This window comes from Gavia stellata, chromosome Z, assembly GCF_030936135.1.
Source record: "Gavia stellata isolate bGavSte3 chromosome Z, bGavSte3.hap2, whole genome shotgun sequence".
NCBI lineage: Eukaryota > Metazoa > Chordata > Aves > Gaviiformes > Gaviidae > Gavia > Gavia stellata.
The window spans coordinates 28,931,441-28,946,493 of NC_082637.1; the positions used below are offsets into that span (position 1 = coordinate 28,931,441).

General features: G+C 40.1%; 1 protein-coding gene across 2 annotated transcripts; it reads right to left on the bottom strand.

Moving 5' to 3' along the window:
• Positions 1–4,626: 4,626 nt before the first annotated feature.
• On the bottom strand, positions 4,627–14,642 carry UTP15 (UTP15 small subunit processome component). Of its 2 annotated transcripts, none has more exons than XM_059833825.1 (12): positions 14,553–14,642; positions 13,937–13,972; positions 13,667–13,851; positions 12,352–12,530; positions 11,416–11,541; positions 10,651–10,786; positions 9,444–9,528; positions 6,985–7,134; positions 6,701–6,802; positions 6,364–6,497; positions 5,795–5,853; positions 4,627–5,289 (listed from the first exon to the last, which is right to left on the bottom strand). In XM_059833825.1, exons 1-12 carry the CDS (start codon positions 14,640–14,642, stop codon positions 5,042–5,044), a joined length of 1,530 nt encoding a protein of 509 aa, XP_059689808.1. In that variant the 3' UTR covers positions 4,627–5,041. The 2 variants fall into 2 exon arrangements, with proteins under 2 accessions (XP_059689808.1, XP_059689807.1); XM_059833824.1 differs by having other exon boundaries at positions 13,937–14,029.
• Between the last annotated feature and the right edge of the window lie 411 nt (positions 14,643–15,053).

A 15,053-nucleotide genomic window follows, 5' to 3' on the forward strand; every position in this document is an offset into this window, starting at 1 on the left:
TAGACAAAACTGAAGGTGCCATTCTGTATTTCCTCCACTAAAAACCTCTCAGAGGAAGAAGTATAATTGTTAATTCTCTCCACGAGATGGTACCCAAAGCACAGTAATGGCTTCAGTACAGACACCAAATACCAGATTAAGCTCAAGGTCAGTGTTTTAAAAACTAATCTCCCAGGCAAAACATCACTAATCACTACAGAGCACAGCAAACCAAAAAAGCCAATACCAATCTTTAACAGGTACAGCAAAATAAAGAGCATGGTGCAGATCAAATAAACTGATGTCAAGAACAGATGAATCAGTACTGTGACCTGTAACTTTTAACAGATAGAAACACCTTCTAATAAGTTCTGTTGAATCTGTTACTATCTCAAACCCTTCGAGCCCCACGTTGGGCGCCAAAAAGGACCGTCGTGGTTTAAGCCCAGCTGGCAACTAAGCCCCACACAGCCGCTCACTCACTCCTCCCCTGCCCCAGTGGGATGGGGGAGAGACTAGGAAAAGTAAAAGCGAGAAAGCTCGTGGGTTGAGATAAGGACAGTTTAATAAGTGAAATGAAATAATAATTATTATTATAATAATAAAAATTGTAATGAAAAGGAAAACAACAACAAACAAGAGAGGCAAGTGATGCAAATGAAAACAATTGCTCACCACCCTCCGACTGATGCCCAGCCCAAGCAGCGGTCCCCCGGCCAGCTTTCCCCCTGGTTTATATACTGAGCATATCATCATATGGTATGGAATATCCCTTTGGTCAGTTGGGGTCAGCTGTCCCGGCTGTGTCGCCTCCCAACTTTCTGTGCACCCCCAGCCTTCTCGCTCGTGGGGTGGGGTGAGAAGCAGAAAAGGCCTTGACTCTGTGCAAGCACTGCTCAGCAGTGACTAAAACATCCCTGTGTATCAACACTGTTTCCAGCACAAATCCAAAATGCAGCCCCATACTAGCTACTATGAAGAAAATTAACTCTATCCCAGCCAAAACCAGCACACCAGGGAAAAGAGATCAGTGTCCTTCCTGAGAAATGTTCAGTTGAAAGCTTGATAAAATCAACCAAGTGACCAACCAGCTCGTCTCTCCCTTTCTCCCACATAATTCAGGTGGCTGAACACAGGAAAGGGAAGTCCTGAATTTATTATGCTTTTTGAAACCCAGTCTATTTCTGTATGCATTCAGAGAAGCCTCTCTTCGGGCAACCCTCCATGCTAACCGTGCTCCTAAGCCATAAGAATATTCAGGGGTAGGGAGGTGTCCCCTTTTTCCAATAAACAGCTGCAAAAATGCTTCTTATGAAAAGGACATTTAAAAAACCTAACAGACACGCTTTTTGTCTGTAACTACCTGCTCTCAGAAAAGATAATTTATTAACTATATTTCAAAGACAAATCAACCTGGTAATTCCCAAATGACCTAGAAGTTAAGGAAGATGCTGCGTGCAGTAAATCCCCACTTTTCTATGTAAGCAGAATACCCTTTCCCCAAACAGGACACCAAGCATTACATCCCCTCCAATCCACTGCACAATTAACTATTTTAACTACTTCAGTTCATGACATTACATCTTAATGCTGCAAAATACTAGTTTCTGGGGCATAAGGTAATGCACTGCTTGAAAAATAATTACATTTTCATACAAGTATATAAAATTTTCACCTGTAAACCAAAAATATGCACACCTGGCACTGCAGTAAAGCATTTTAAACATTCACCACAACAGAGAGAGCACTGCAAATTGTTACCTGAAAGAGCTTTTTTCCTACTATTTTATTCAACCAGCAGCCTATTAAAAAGCCAAAATATGAAGATTTATATTAATATTATAATTAAATAAAATCAGAACATGAAGAACAAGTACCACAGTGGTAATAACAGCATCTTATTCTGGCTCCTCTGTAACTTAATTATGTAGGTACTAAAGAAAAACTTGCATAATGAAAAAAATCTTACTAAACGAAAAAAACCCCAACATTAATTTTCGTAACAGACAAGAGCAGAGAAAAAGAACAGACAAGTTTGGCAAGCAGACTAGGTGTCACCTGAACAAACACTAGCTTTCACACAGAGGTAGTGAATCCAGTAGAACTCATAATACAGCTGGCTGCTTCTACTCAAGTAGCAGAAGATCAGTTGGCGAGTCAGATAGAAGTCTTCAAAATTTCATTTTAGTAGTCTTGTTAGAAATTAAGATCTTAAATAGCATTTGTTTTCCCACATTTTGATCAGATTTCCATTTGTGTAGATGATCTCACAACTGCTTCCAGCTCTATCTTGGCAAAGTCAATTGGTAGAATAACATGAATGGTAAACGTAATAAATCAAGTTACCGTAAGATCATAGAATCAGAGAATAGTTTGGGTTGGAAGAAACCTTTAAAGTTCATCTAATCCAACACCCCCGAAACAAGCAGGGACATATTTCTACTAGATCAGGTCACTCAGAGCCCTGTCCAACCTGACCTTGAATGTTTCCAGGGATGAGGCATCTACCACCTCTTTGGGCAACCTGGTCCAGTGTTTCACCACCCTCATTGCAAAAAATTTCTTCCTTGTATCTACTCTGAATCTACACTCCTTTAGTTTTAAAACCATTACCCCATGTCCTATCACAACAGGCCCTACTAAAAAGTCTGTCCTCATCTTTCTTATAAGCTCCCTTTAAGTATTGAAAGGCTGCAGTAAGGTCTCCCCAGAGCCTACTCTTCTTCAGGCTAAACAACCCCAACTCTCAGCCTGTCCTCATAGGAGAGGTGCTCCAGCCCTCTGATGGTTTCTATGGCCCTCCTCTGGACCCGATCCAACAGGTCCATGTCTTTCCTGTGCTGAGGACTCCAGAGCTGGATGCAGTACATGGGGTCTCACCAGAGTGGAGTAGAGGGGCAGAAATCACCTCCCTTGACCTGCTGGCCATGCTTCTTTTGATGCAGCCCAGAATACAGTTGGCTTTCTGCGCTGCAAGCACACATTGTTGGCTCATGTCCAGCTTTTCATCCACCAGTACCCCCAAGTCCTTGTCCACAGGGCTGCTCTCAATGCCTTCATCCCCCAGTCAGTATTGGCACCAGGTGTTGCCCCGACCCAGACCCAGGACCCTGCACTCGGCCTTGTTAAACCTCATGAGGTTCACACGGGCCCACTCCCTGAGCTTGTCCAGGTCCCTCTGCATGGCATCCCATCCCTCAGGCATGTCAACTGCACCACCCAGCTTGGTGTCATCTGCAAACTTGCTGAAGGTGCACTTGATCCCACCGTCTATGTCATCGATGAAAATATTAAACAGTACCGGTCCTGATACGGACCCCTGAGGACAGCACTCATCAGCGATCTCCATCTGAACACTGAGCTGTTGACCATTACCCTCTGGATGCGACTATCCAACTAATTCTTCATCCACCAAACAGTCTACCCATGAAATCCATCTCTCTCCAATTTAGATCAAATTAATCTGCTATTTTAATCTAACTTCTTCCTATGGTTCTGCTAGCCACACATCAAACTTCGAGGCACTACAATGGATACATACTTTAAACACAAATATTTTCAGTAAGAACTAAGAGTATGTTTGATGTCAAGATCAGTGGTTCTCAAGCCGTGGAACACTAGGCTGCCAAGAGAAATGTCCACCTTCAACTCCAAGCACTGCTGAAGGGTCATAGAATAAGGAGGCTCCAGGAAGAGCCTCCCCCCGCAGAAAACTCATTTTGTGTGAAGTCTCCTGAGAGAGATTGCCTGATTAAGTCACACAATTAAAAGTAGCACACATATGACCTAAAAGACAAAAAGAAAGTTCAGGTCTATTAGCAGAAATAAAATAAAAATAGTAAAGTAAGCAGCAAGGAAACTAAGTTCAAAGTTTGCATGAACATGCTCCTTACTATTACCCATTATCATCTTAAGTCTTCAAAACTGCAGATCACTGTAGCCAGAAACATACATTGCTCACATTCGAATTTAAGGGCAGACCAGATACTGCTCCACACTTTTCAGTCAAAGATTGTTAAGATTTTAGGTAGAACTTACAAAATTATTGAAATTCCTTTTGCAGGAAATTCATATTATATCTCAAATAAATTCCAGGCCTGGGGGAAAACGCAAGTCACAGAAAACAGGTTAAGGACAAAGTTGTACCCTACGGTCATCCTACATGTGTTGAGCAGCCTTTGGCACACCCGTTTTTCCAAAGTATGCCATCCTTCTCCAGCACTGCTTGAAGTTAAAATAAACCATTACCCCAATATTTAAACACATACTGATAACAATGTAGACTCAAATTGCATCTCCTGTACATTGAAAGTGATAGAATTACACAAAAATTGAGGTTTTTTACTTAACCGAGGATTTTCACACTGGTGTACAGTTTACTTACTGACCACGTTAGTTTAATTTGAATTAATTTCCCTTTAGAAGTAAGAATTATGTATTTTCTAGAGAACTGTAATTCATAAATGTATATGCACTCTTAAAAAAAATGAAACTAACAAATTCTTCAATATACATAAGCATATTTCTTCTATTGCACTGAACAAAAAAAAATAACATGCACTTGTTTTCTTGAGTCATTTTGCTGTTCCGTATGAATTCATGGAAGTCTGAAATGGAGATGAAACAGTGACAGAAAACACAATGTAGTAAAGTTTTATCAAATGCATACATGGTTTTATTCCTATGTCCAAGTATGTGAGCTGGGATATTAACCTTAAATAAGGACAATGACACATTAAAATTAGAGAAACCTCGATTATTTTCTGGTAAATAAAAACTGAAAATTGTTGACTGTTTCTCTAAATCAAATAATGACTTAGTACTGGGTGCACAAAACACTCTTTAAAGGTTACATAACTTTGGAATAAAATTTTAAAATACAATTGTTTGAAAAATATTGCATGGAAAAATCTTGAGAATGTCCTTCCTTCTCTATCTTCAGTAATTCAGCCTTTTCAAAAACACAGTTTGGGAGACAGAACTTCAAAAGAGAGGGACTTACTCTGAAAGTCACTATTATAAAAAGTTACCAGGAGAACAGGTCATGTATTTCAAGTCCACATTATTTTTCTGACAATTTGTTGTGATAGTTATTCCTATTTGTTTCAGTGGTCTCTGTAAGACCATTACTTTTGTTCTCTTCTAGATAAGCAGCTCTTTTCTTAGTGAAAGTAGCAAACAGTGTATCCATCATTCCCAAAACTTCTAGTAGTTCCTCTTGATAGTCAATCTCTTTTCCTATGGCTTCCTGAAGTCTCAAGAATTGTCTATCAACAATTGCTGACTGCCCAACCACAGGCTGATAAATGTCTGTAAAGAAAAAAGTTAATTAAGAATCCACATATCTATATAAACATGAAAATTATATTAGCTTGTTAGAGATGCATTTAAGGAGTCTGCCACAAGTCCAACATTGTGGACAAATAAGACAATTTTAACAGTGTTCTGAAAACAGTGTTAATTATTGCTGTGTACTCACAGTAAGTCAAACTAACAGACACAGAAGTCTTTAAGACCTCAAATACCATTTTTACCTCATTGGAGAAGCGGAAGTCACTTGTACTATGTCAGTATAGAAACATGAAGTATCAAAGATACTTAGAGACCATAAGAAGCTTCCTGTAGCCAGTGCAAATCAGATACTGACTGTTGTCAAAGTTATCTGGCAATACCTCTTTTTGGATGATTCTCTTGACACTGAGTTCATACTTATGAACAAACCCATAAAGGTCTGGTTTGTTAAAAATGTAGCACTTTTTCCCTTATTTCCAAGCTAGCTATATGGCTTTGAGAATCTTTCTTGTGTTGTACTTACCAGTGATCATATCTGCAACAGTCACCAGTACAGAGGTAAATCTAGGCTCAATCACACGCCTGCAAAATTAGAAGACATCCCAATTTTACCCGTTTTGCCAGCTGCACTCATCCCACCAACAAGCAGCTTTCTCATACAGGCATAGAGGCAATTTTTTCTTCATGAAGAGATGTCACAGAACAGCAGTCAGAGGTGTGAGTCAAAAAAGCTACATGTGATATTTACCCTCCTCCTTTCAGGAAGGCAGTGCATGCTGGAGGACTGACCAAAGCCTCAGGTACAAGAAGACACGAGTTTCATCAAGGAGACAGAAAATAATGGACTAAGGCTACAATGTCTGGCAGAGTAAAACATTCGCTCATACTATCAGCAAATTTTTTTTTGTGCTAACAGGTGAACTAGTTCAGTACTGTGAGTGAAATCCCAGACCTTGATATCAGAAAATGGAAGGCATGTGAGATTTTAAGACCACCAGTGTTCCCCCCATGATCTGTCGAGACTCTGTGGCAAAAGCTATTAAGAAATACAGGTCTCAAAATAGTCAGAGAGAACTCAGGTTAAAATAGTACCTTGCCACAAAGGTAAGAAGGAGATTAATTTGCTTCTCGTCTCGGCCTGCAAGTGCACTCCTCAGTGTTCCTCTGCGATGCAGTTCCTGCATGACTGCAACCGTAACTTCAGGAGTGTGAAGCCTGATGGGTGGCTAGACATACAGAAGAAGAGTTTAGTACCAAAGCAATATTTTTACACACAAAACAGGGCTGATATCAGCAAAACCAAAACACAACCCACACAAGTTTGATTCCTTTCCAGTTATGCACTGAAATAAAATTAGTTTGATATACAGAAAAAATCCACGTCAGATCACAGCACACAACTCTAATGAGACAAAAACCAATGCCTTACCTCCAGTACTGCATCTAGGGCCTTGGAAGACTGAAAGCTCTTCAGCAGCTTGTCATATTTCCTCAAAACACGTTTTACAGGTTTACTGACACAGAAATCTTCCTAGAATTGAAAGACGAGTTCAGAATAAGACAGACACACACACACAATGAATTAGATGTATTACCATAAACAAGCTTGTATGTCTTTGTATCTTCCCTCCCTTCAACTTAGCGTGCACACGCACACAAAAAAAAAGAAATTTTGAGGAGTGCTTCAGTATACATTTTCTCACCCCACTATACCTGTTTTGGCATGTAAGTTCTCCCTTTCACATAGGTTCTATATGCTGGTTGTCTCTTCTTCTGAGACTTTTCTTTCCTTTCTTCAAGTTTCCTGTGTTTAACATTTAGCACCCCATTGGTCATGCCTATGACTATGGTTTCATCTTCAGGCTAAAATGAAGAAAACACAGAGTTAGGAACCTAGTGTTTTATTTGATGCTCTACCATGCAGATTTTAAAATTCTTATGCTTCATGCTAAGGCTCTAATCACAGTATCATAGAATAACTTAAGTTGGAAGGCACCTATATGAGGTCACGTGGTCAAATACCTTGTTCAAAACAGGGACAGCTTCAAGGCTATGATCATAAGCAACACTACCCATCTAATAGAACTTTAGCAAATACCTAGAGGGACTACAGCCTGACTAGTGAAGCAAGCTCAAATATGCGTTAACAGCCTTCTGCAAGTATAACCTATGACAGGTTTTTGTTTTTTGTTTTTTTTTCAATGGTGTACATTTCCCTTTGGCTATTACATGGCACATGGCAGACAGGAACACCACCTATGAGAAAGCTATCATGGAACAGCAGGATTTTGAGAAAGAAGTGCAAGTTATTCAAAATACCAGTCACTGGTATAAATTTCACGTATTTGATGCTGAAGTTTAAAATTTCAAATGATGCACTGGAGAAAAACACTGACTTCACATATAAAGCAGTGAGTTCTGACCTGTTACTATTAACAGATAATTCTCTAAAAACATTAAAACATTAGCTGAATGTTCATCTGCTGCTAAGAAAAAAAATAAAAGCCAAATAAAAAGTGTTAGGAATTATTACAGAAGAAATAAAAACTAGAAAGTCATTATGCCACTGAATAAATCTATTGTTAACCCACATCTTAAATCCTATACGAGTCATTCTCAAAAAACAGTAGCAGATTCAGAATAAAAGAATCAAAAAACCTCAAGGAAAATCAATATTGGCTTGATTTGCGACAAAACTCTTCAGCATGGGAAAAAAAAAGACAATTGAGGAGGGATATGATAAAAGCCTACAGAATTATGACAGGTACGGATGGAGACCTGCTGCTGGTCAATGTCTCGTTTAGGAGCATCAAACGAAGCTAATGAAGGTTCAAACAGAACAAAAGGAGGCAATTCTTCACACAACAAGCAGCAGAAACATGGAACTCCTTGTCAAGGAATCTAATGAAGGTTAAAAGTCTGTCCAAGCTCAAGGAGAGACTGAGCAGATGATGTAAGAGAAATTCTTTGAATTACACAGAAACACTCTTGATGAGTTAATGTCTCACCTGAAAACAAGTCTGGAGTTTGGGAGAGTATCAGGAAACTTATCAAAAGCATTTGCCCTGGTTTTAGTTTTCCATATACATTTACTTTAAACTACTGTTGGAAGCAGCATCTGGAATTATACCAGCCTTTAGTTTGACCCAGAAGAGCCAGTCTTATGTTCCCATACGACGATTTAGAACTCAAGGGTTTTAGTCAACAGGAAACAAAAGATTATGTTTCAAAAGATATATACACAGCCCTAGAGATGCCAAACTACAGGTATTGCATGTTTTGCAGCTGCTGTAGAGGCTTAAAGGGTATGGGGTATTTTTAGTTCTGTACTCTTCACCTCAACCAAAATAATTCAAAACTCATTTAGCTCTAGGTCCCTAGGGAACGAGGTAGGCGATGAAGAAAGGAAGACACACCCCCTGCACAAACACCTTCACCCAGGTTCCAGAACAGCAGGACAATAGTAAAGTAGCAAAGGTAGTGAAGATCCCTCACAGTCCCTTTTACATGTCCTTCAGAGGCTACATAAGAGGGTGACTATATTACGACAGTATTGCTTTAAAAAGTGGTGCTAGCTTCCAAATTTCTGGCCAGCAGGTCACTTATCCATTTGAACTCAAATGTTTCAGGGAAATGAGTGTCTTTATTTTCTGTTTCCAAGACAGTAAGATACATGCCTTGGAAAAGAAGTTTGTTTATGTTCATACCCCATGCCCTCTCCTCTTTTATTCCTCAGACCAACCTGACACCAACAATTTTTAAGAGAAGTTCACCCTCGTCTAGATTTGTCAACAAATGAACTACTTTTTTTCTTTTATCACTGCCACACAAGAGGATTCACAAGGTTCCTGAAAGACAAAAGATGAGTCTGATCTTCTTAAAGTCAAAGGACTTCCCTTCTAAACTGCATACTTTCCCTATGATATATACTGTCCTTGTTAAACACACAATTTTGTACAGATCTGATCAGATAACATCTGGCATCGGAATGTATTATGTTTAAAACCTCTTAATGCATTTTTTACTCAGGAGGAATATATTCAGTCATCCTACTTTGCATGTACAGCATTCTTCTGAAATACCCAACAGCAATGAAAGCAAAACCTAATTACTTCAGTGACTTAAAATGTATCAGTAATTACTTTGCCTCGAACCATTTCTAATGTACTTACCGACAACGCAAGACTGAGGATGGATGTTGCATAGTTAAAGCTGTGGACGACTTTGTAGGAAGTAGTACTGTAAATCTTCACATTCCTGTACAGAAAAGTAATGATTAAAACCTCGTTACTAATGCCTTATTGTAGACACTTTACAGGAATTTCATCACTCTCAACTTCCATAGATTATTTAAGGAAACTGAGTATTTATACAAAGCATTCTTCAGACTCCCACTGAGCTTCTTCGTTATTACCTCTCCTGCAACATAAAGGTTCTGTTAAAAGATACACAAGTGTCAAGAAAGGATTACCCTTAGCCAAAAAAAGATGAAAATGGGGCAAGGACAGAAGAAGAAATTTAAGGCTGATGCAGTGACTATCTGACTTCAGCAATGCTTATTAGGAAACACTAAGACAGCATTTCTTCAAATTTGTTCTTAAATTTTAAATGTAAGATCTATTGACGATATTCTTGTATCCAGTTGCTCTTTAATGACTTGGTTGAAGGTAGGAAATATTTAACAAGGAGGAAAACAAAACATTATCTTACAACAAGTATGAACTTCAGTGTTGTGGGCACTGAATGACAAATAGCTGCACAGCTGGTGTGATCCTTCAGCTTGCACTTTGTAATCATAAAGCCTGAGGAAGCCTAGGAAGTACAGTAGGGAGGGAGGGAACAGATCACTCATTTCAGACCACTTCATATTTCTAATGTCTCAGAGACAACAGACTGAGTACCGGTACTCAGTAACTCAACTCAAACAAACAAACAAAGCAGCAAGGAGGATATATTTCACCTGTGCACCTTGGGTACAAAAATCAAAAGCACAGAGACACAAAACCCAGGCTCTTTAAAGGTGAATACACTTCCAGCTACTTAAACTATATTAATATAAAGTTAAGAATAGTTACCTTACGGAGACTGCAAAAGTCAGTTTAGAGATTCAGAAAGATGAATGGTTATTCAGAAGTTCCCCACATGCATTCCCAAACAGCACATGCAACCCTGACTGACATTCAGACTAATAAAAGGAAAAAGTTAACCGATATGGCAGTATGTATCTTGGCCCCAAGGCACGTTTGCAAATAAGTTCTAACAGTTAAAAGTGTTTAAGCCCAAAAAACATGCACAGATTCACAGTAATGTATAATAACTTTCAAAGGAAAAAAAGTCCTCAAGAATTTAAATTACAACAAAGTCACAAAATATACTAACCTGTCCAGAGATCCTGACAATAACCTTTGTCCAGAGCTGTTCAGGCATAAACAAGTTACAGTTTTATGGTGATTTTTAAGTGAAACTAGTAACTGTCCACCTTTTAGTACATCCCAAACTTTGACATATCGACCTCCTGTGAGAAGGAAGCACACAAAACAGTTTGACATACGTACACATTTATGCTTCTCTGGAGAAGTTTTCACACAGTGATGCAGTGCCTCCTTTGTAACACAGAGTCTTCTGTACCTATTCACCATCCCCATCCATTATGGCTGTCTCCTGGGACAAGACACACTACAAGCCTGCTCTCTTTTAGGCATTTTGGAGGCACAGCTGAATAATTCAAACACACTCCTTACAACAAATAATCTAGATACCACTGGGTTACAGGACTTCTCATGCAATGGCAAGAAGAGACTAAAAAACCTTGTCATCATTAAGATACAGTCCCATCTTTTCAAAACTTCCTAAGTATGTTCATTCCTTCATTTTAGCACAGGGCTAATTAAGGTTTGTATCTTGTCATTAAAAATGCCTTTTTTTTTTTTTTGGACCAACTGTAAGAAAATCAAGTCAGAGACAAAAAGACCCCTACCTTCACCCTCCAGATCAACACAAATTCCTGAAGATGATCTTTGAGAAATCCAGCTGTTACATCACTTACCACTTCATTACCAAATGAAAACAACACACAAGAAAGAAGCAGCTGAAATCGATCTCAAATTAGGGACAGAGAAAAGAAATTTGATTTTACTGAAGTACCTGCAGATACTAGAAGCCCACCAGAAGGGAACAGAAGCACACTCTCCACAGGCTGGCCATGTTCTATTGTCATGACACTACTTTTTGTTCGTGCATCAAATATTTTCACAGTGTGGTCATAGGAACCTGCAAACAGCACCATAAATAGCTTCAGTTTCATCATTTCAATTATTTCAGGAACTAAAACAGCCACATCCTACAATCTAAAGGAGCTCCAGCCAAACAGAAACAGTTTTAAACCACCCACTTAGAACACATTGTCGTTTACCTTGGTTAATTTACAGCCTTCAGGCAATATAAGTCTTCTAATTCTAGCTCTAGCAACATGTCAGGCCTTAAAAGGAACTGAAGTCTTAATTCTATTTGCCTTCCATTAATCAAGTATATTTATAATAATAAATATCAGGCAACCTGATGAAACCTAGTCTCTTGTGCCTCCTCAAGTAAGGAATAAACACTAGTTTTTCCATAGCAATTTACCACAGATTAATAGAAAGCTACTGCTAGGAAACCAAAAGCAACTGGTGTCAAGTAACTCCTCACACAAGCCTTCATTTTTGAGTCTGCCAGTTTTGGACTGTACAAACCACAATGGAACTAGTATCCTCCTCTGGAAACCTGATAAAACACTTCAGTCAATCCCAACTAAAGGATACATTCACAGGATTTTCTTAAAACTTTCAAAGGCCAGTCAGAACAGTCCCATTAACGCTAACAGGCTAAAGCAAAAAGATGTTAAAAGTCAGTTAGCTCAGAGTTTCCCTACTAACATCAGTGTCAAGCTTAAAAAGCAAGCAAAAAGGAAACAACAAACTAGACACTGAGTAGGAAGACAGATCCTCCATGCGTACAAGATCCTACTGTATCAAAAACTATCTTTCTGCATTTTTCTTCAATTCAACCCAGAAGAAGTATGTATAAAAAAGAAAATCAAACCTGTTATAAAGACATCTGCATTCACTTTACTTGCACAGCCGCATCTCACATAGTCATTATGTTCACTGTATGAGACAATTTCTGTAGCACTCGGAATATCCCACAGATTTGATGAATAATCATCACCACCAGAAAATATTCTGTATTTATCAGACAGGAAGCCCACTACATGAACAGCTCTAGAAACCAAAGTCCACAATATATGAAGTTAAAATATATCCTTGTTTCTAGAACAGTTAAGTCTGTGTGAAGAGCTTATTCAAGTATTCTCTCTAACTTAAAAGCGCAAGGTATTTACTGTTGGAAGTTACAAAGCTTAACTTCAGAGGTTAAAAACATTTTAGTTTTTATATGTACAGCCAGAAAAGGGTAATACTGACAGATGCTTACCTAAGCACTGATTTGATCTGCCTTAAAAGCTTTTACAGGTCTACTAGATGCTCATTCAAAAACTGTAAATTCTGCATTTGCTACTTAGAGGTCTGTGTACTAGCACCGTCCTTCAGAAAAAATTTCTAACAGTGAGCTTTAAGTATCACTGGCTTGGACACTCTTCTTGTCCTTTAAAATCACTATTTAAATCTGTATTATCATCGTAACATCCCAATAGAGAATAAGTTTGACAGAAAACGCAGATAGCCAAAATCTTACTATAGTTAACCTAGTGGTTAGGACGTAAGATAATACCCCATCTACAACTACAGACCTCAAATAGGAACACTCTCAAGGTCTGCCTCTGTGCTTTCCTGCGAAAGGAGGTTTGCTGTTGTTTTTCTAGATAGATAAAACACATGTTGGTCTTCCACAGCACAGCAATCTCTTTAATCTAAGCATTATCATTGTCTTCTCCCCACTGGTACATCAGAACTCCTCTTCTGTCTCCTTCCCAACCCCACCATCATGCACTTTTTCTGTTTTGTTTTTTTTTAAGGGATTCCTGCTCTTCCTGGCATATTTCTTCACTGTTTTTGTTTAGCCACTTTTTAGAACTCTTTTCCTGCCAGCATCAAATGAAATGTGCTTATCAGCACCCTGTAGCCACAAGACTATGTCTATGCAATGTATTAACTGACACCTACCTGAATTAGGAAATATATTTATTCTTCCACGTACTCAAGTCATATTTAGAATTTAAAAAAAAAAGTCACTCCAATTCTGAATTAAATTTAGAAATCTACTTTTCAGAAAGATTTATGAGGCAGTTGCAAGCAACATAGATGAATATTATTCAGATTTTCAGCAACATGCAAAGCAAACATACGTAAATACACCAAAAAAGCTTATGCACACAAAGAAAAAAACAACACTGTCTTACTTAGTATGACCATCAAATTGTCTCAGCGGTGCTCTTCCACTAATGTCAAAGAGGCGAATGCTACCTTCCTCGCTGCCAGCAGCAAGCAGATTGCCATCATCTCTGTATGTGGCACAATAAGCAGCATCTTTGAAGCGAGAAAACGTTTTGATTGGTTCCTGAGAGTAACGACCATAAATGTGGATCTAGCAAAACAAGAAGACATTAAGTTTGCTCATATGATACCAAACTGAAGAACAAGCACATAAAAACCTCAGAAAAGTCACTTACCCGTGAGGAAGCTGTGACAGCGTAGTTATATGGAGGAACCGGGGAGAAGTCAATTTTACTTACAGCACCAAATTCCTTTATCTGAACAGGTGTCTAAAACAATTGCAATAAAGATCATTAAATGCGCATAAGCACACCATCAACAATGAAAACAGCAAAACAAAACCTATTCTTCCTACAGAAAGCTCAAAATTCCGTTTAGAACTAAGTTGTTTTCTAAATACAACCCTACTGAGTTTCTCTTCTGCTCTTATAAATTTTTGCCAATTCACGCATTACAGCTGACCCATTAATAATGCGTTTTAAAGAAACCCCAACCTTATTCACTCACGGAAGTTTAAAAATACTTCGATTACTCGCACGAAAGCGGTAAAATAAATATTTTAGAACAATAACTACGTCCGTTGGGCCAATCTGGGGCACAAGTCAGCCTCGTTTCCTAGGAGGCCGTTGAATAGGTTTCAGGCCCACGTTAAAGAACCGCTTCTAAGGGACAGCCGCGAGAGCTGGCAGAAAAAACACGGACCAGAGCGCAGACCCCGCGCCAGCCGCCACGGAGTCACCCGGGCCGGCCCGCTGCCCCACCCGCCCCGCGCGGCGGAGGGCTGCCTCCTACCTTGTAGCCCCGCCAGTACACCGTGTCCTGCGTGATCCTCTCCCCGAGCTTGGGGAACGCCTGAACCACCACCGGTTTGTAGGTGGCCATGGCTGACCAGGAGCAGGGGCCGTGGGGCGAGGCGAAGGCCCGCGCGGCGCCTCCTCACGGACCGGCGGCGGCGGCCGCCGAGTCGCGCTCCCGCCTGCGGACCTGGCCAGGCGGGTGGCTTTCCGCGAGCAGCTCCAAGAGGGCCGAACCGATCCGCGGCGCCTCAGGGGGCGACGGCCACACTGCGCTGCGCCCCACGGCCGCGGCCGCTATGGCGAGCCCCACGCCTGCCTCGAGGAGAGCCAACGCGCACGTGTGCGCAGCGCATCATCAGGAAGCGACGCTCCCCAGCCAATCACCACCGCGGCGATCGAGCGTCACTTCCGCCCTACCGCGGGCGGGGCTGCAGGGCGTCACTTCCTCCGCCCCCTCAGCGGCTAGAACGGCGGCGCCGAGGTGAGGCGGGGCTGC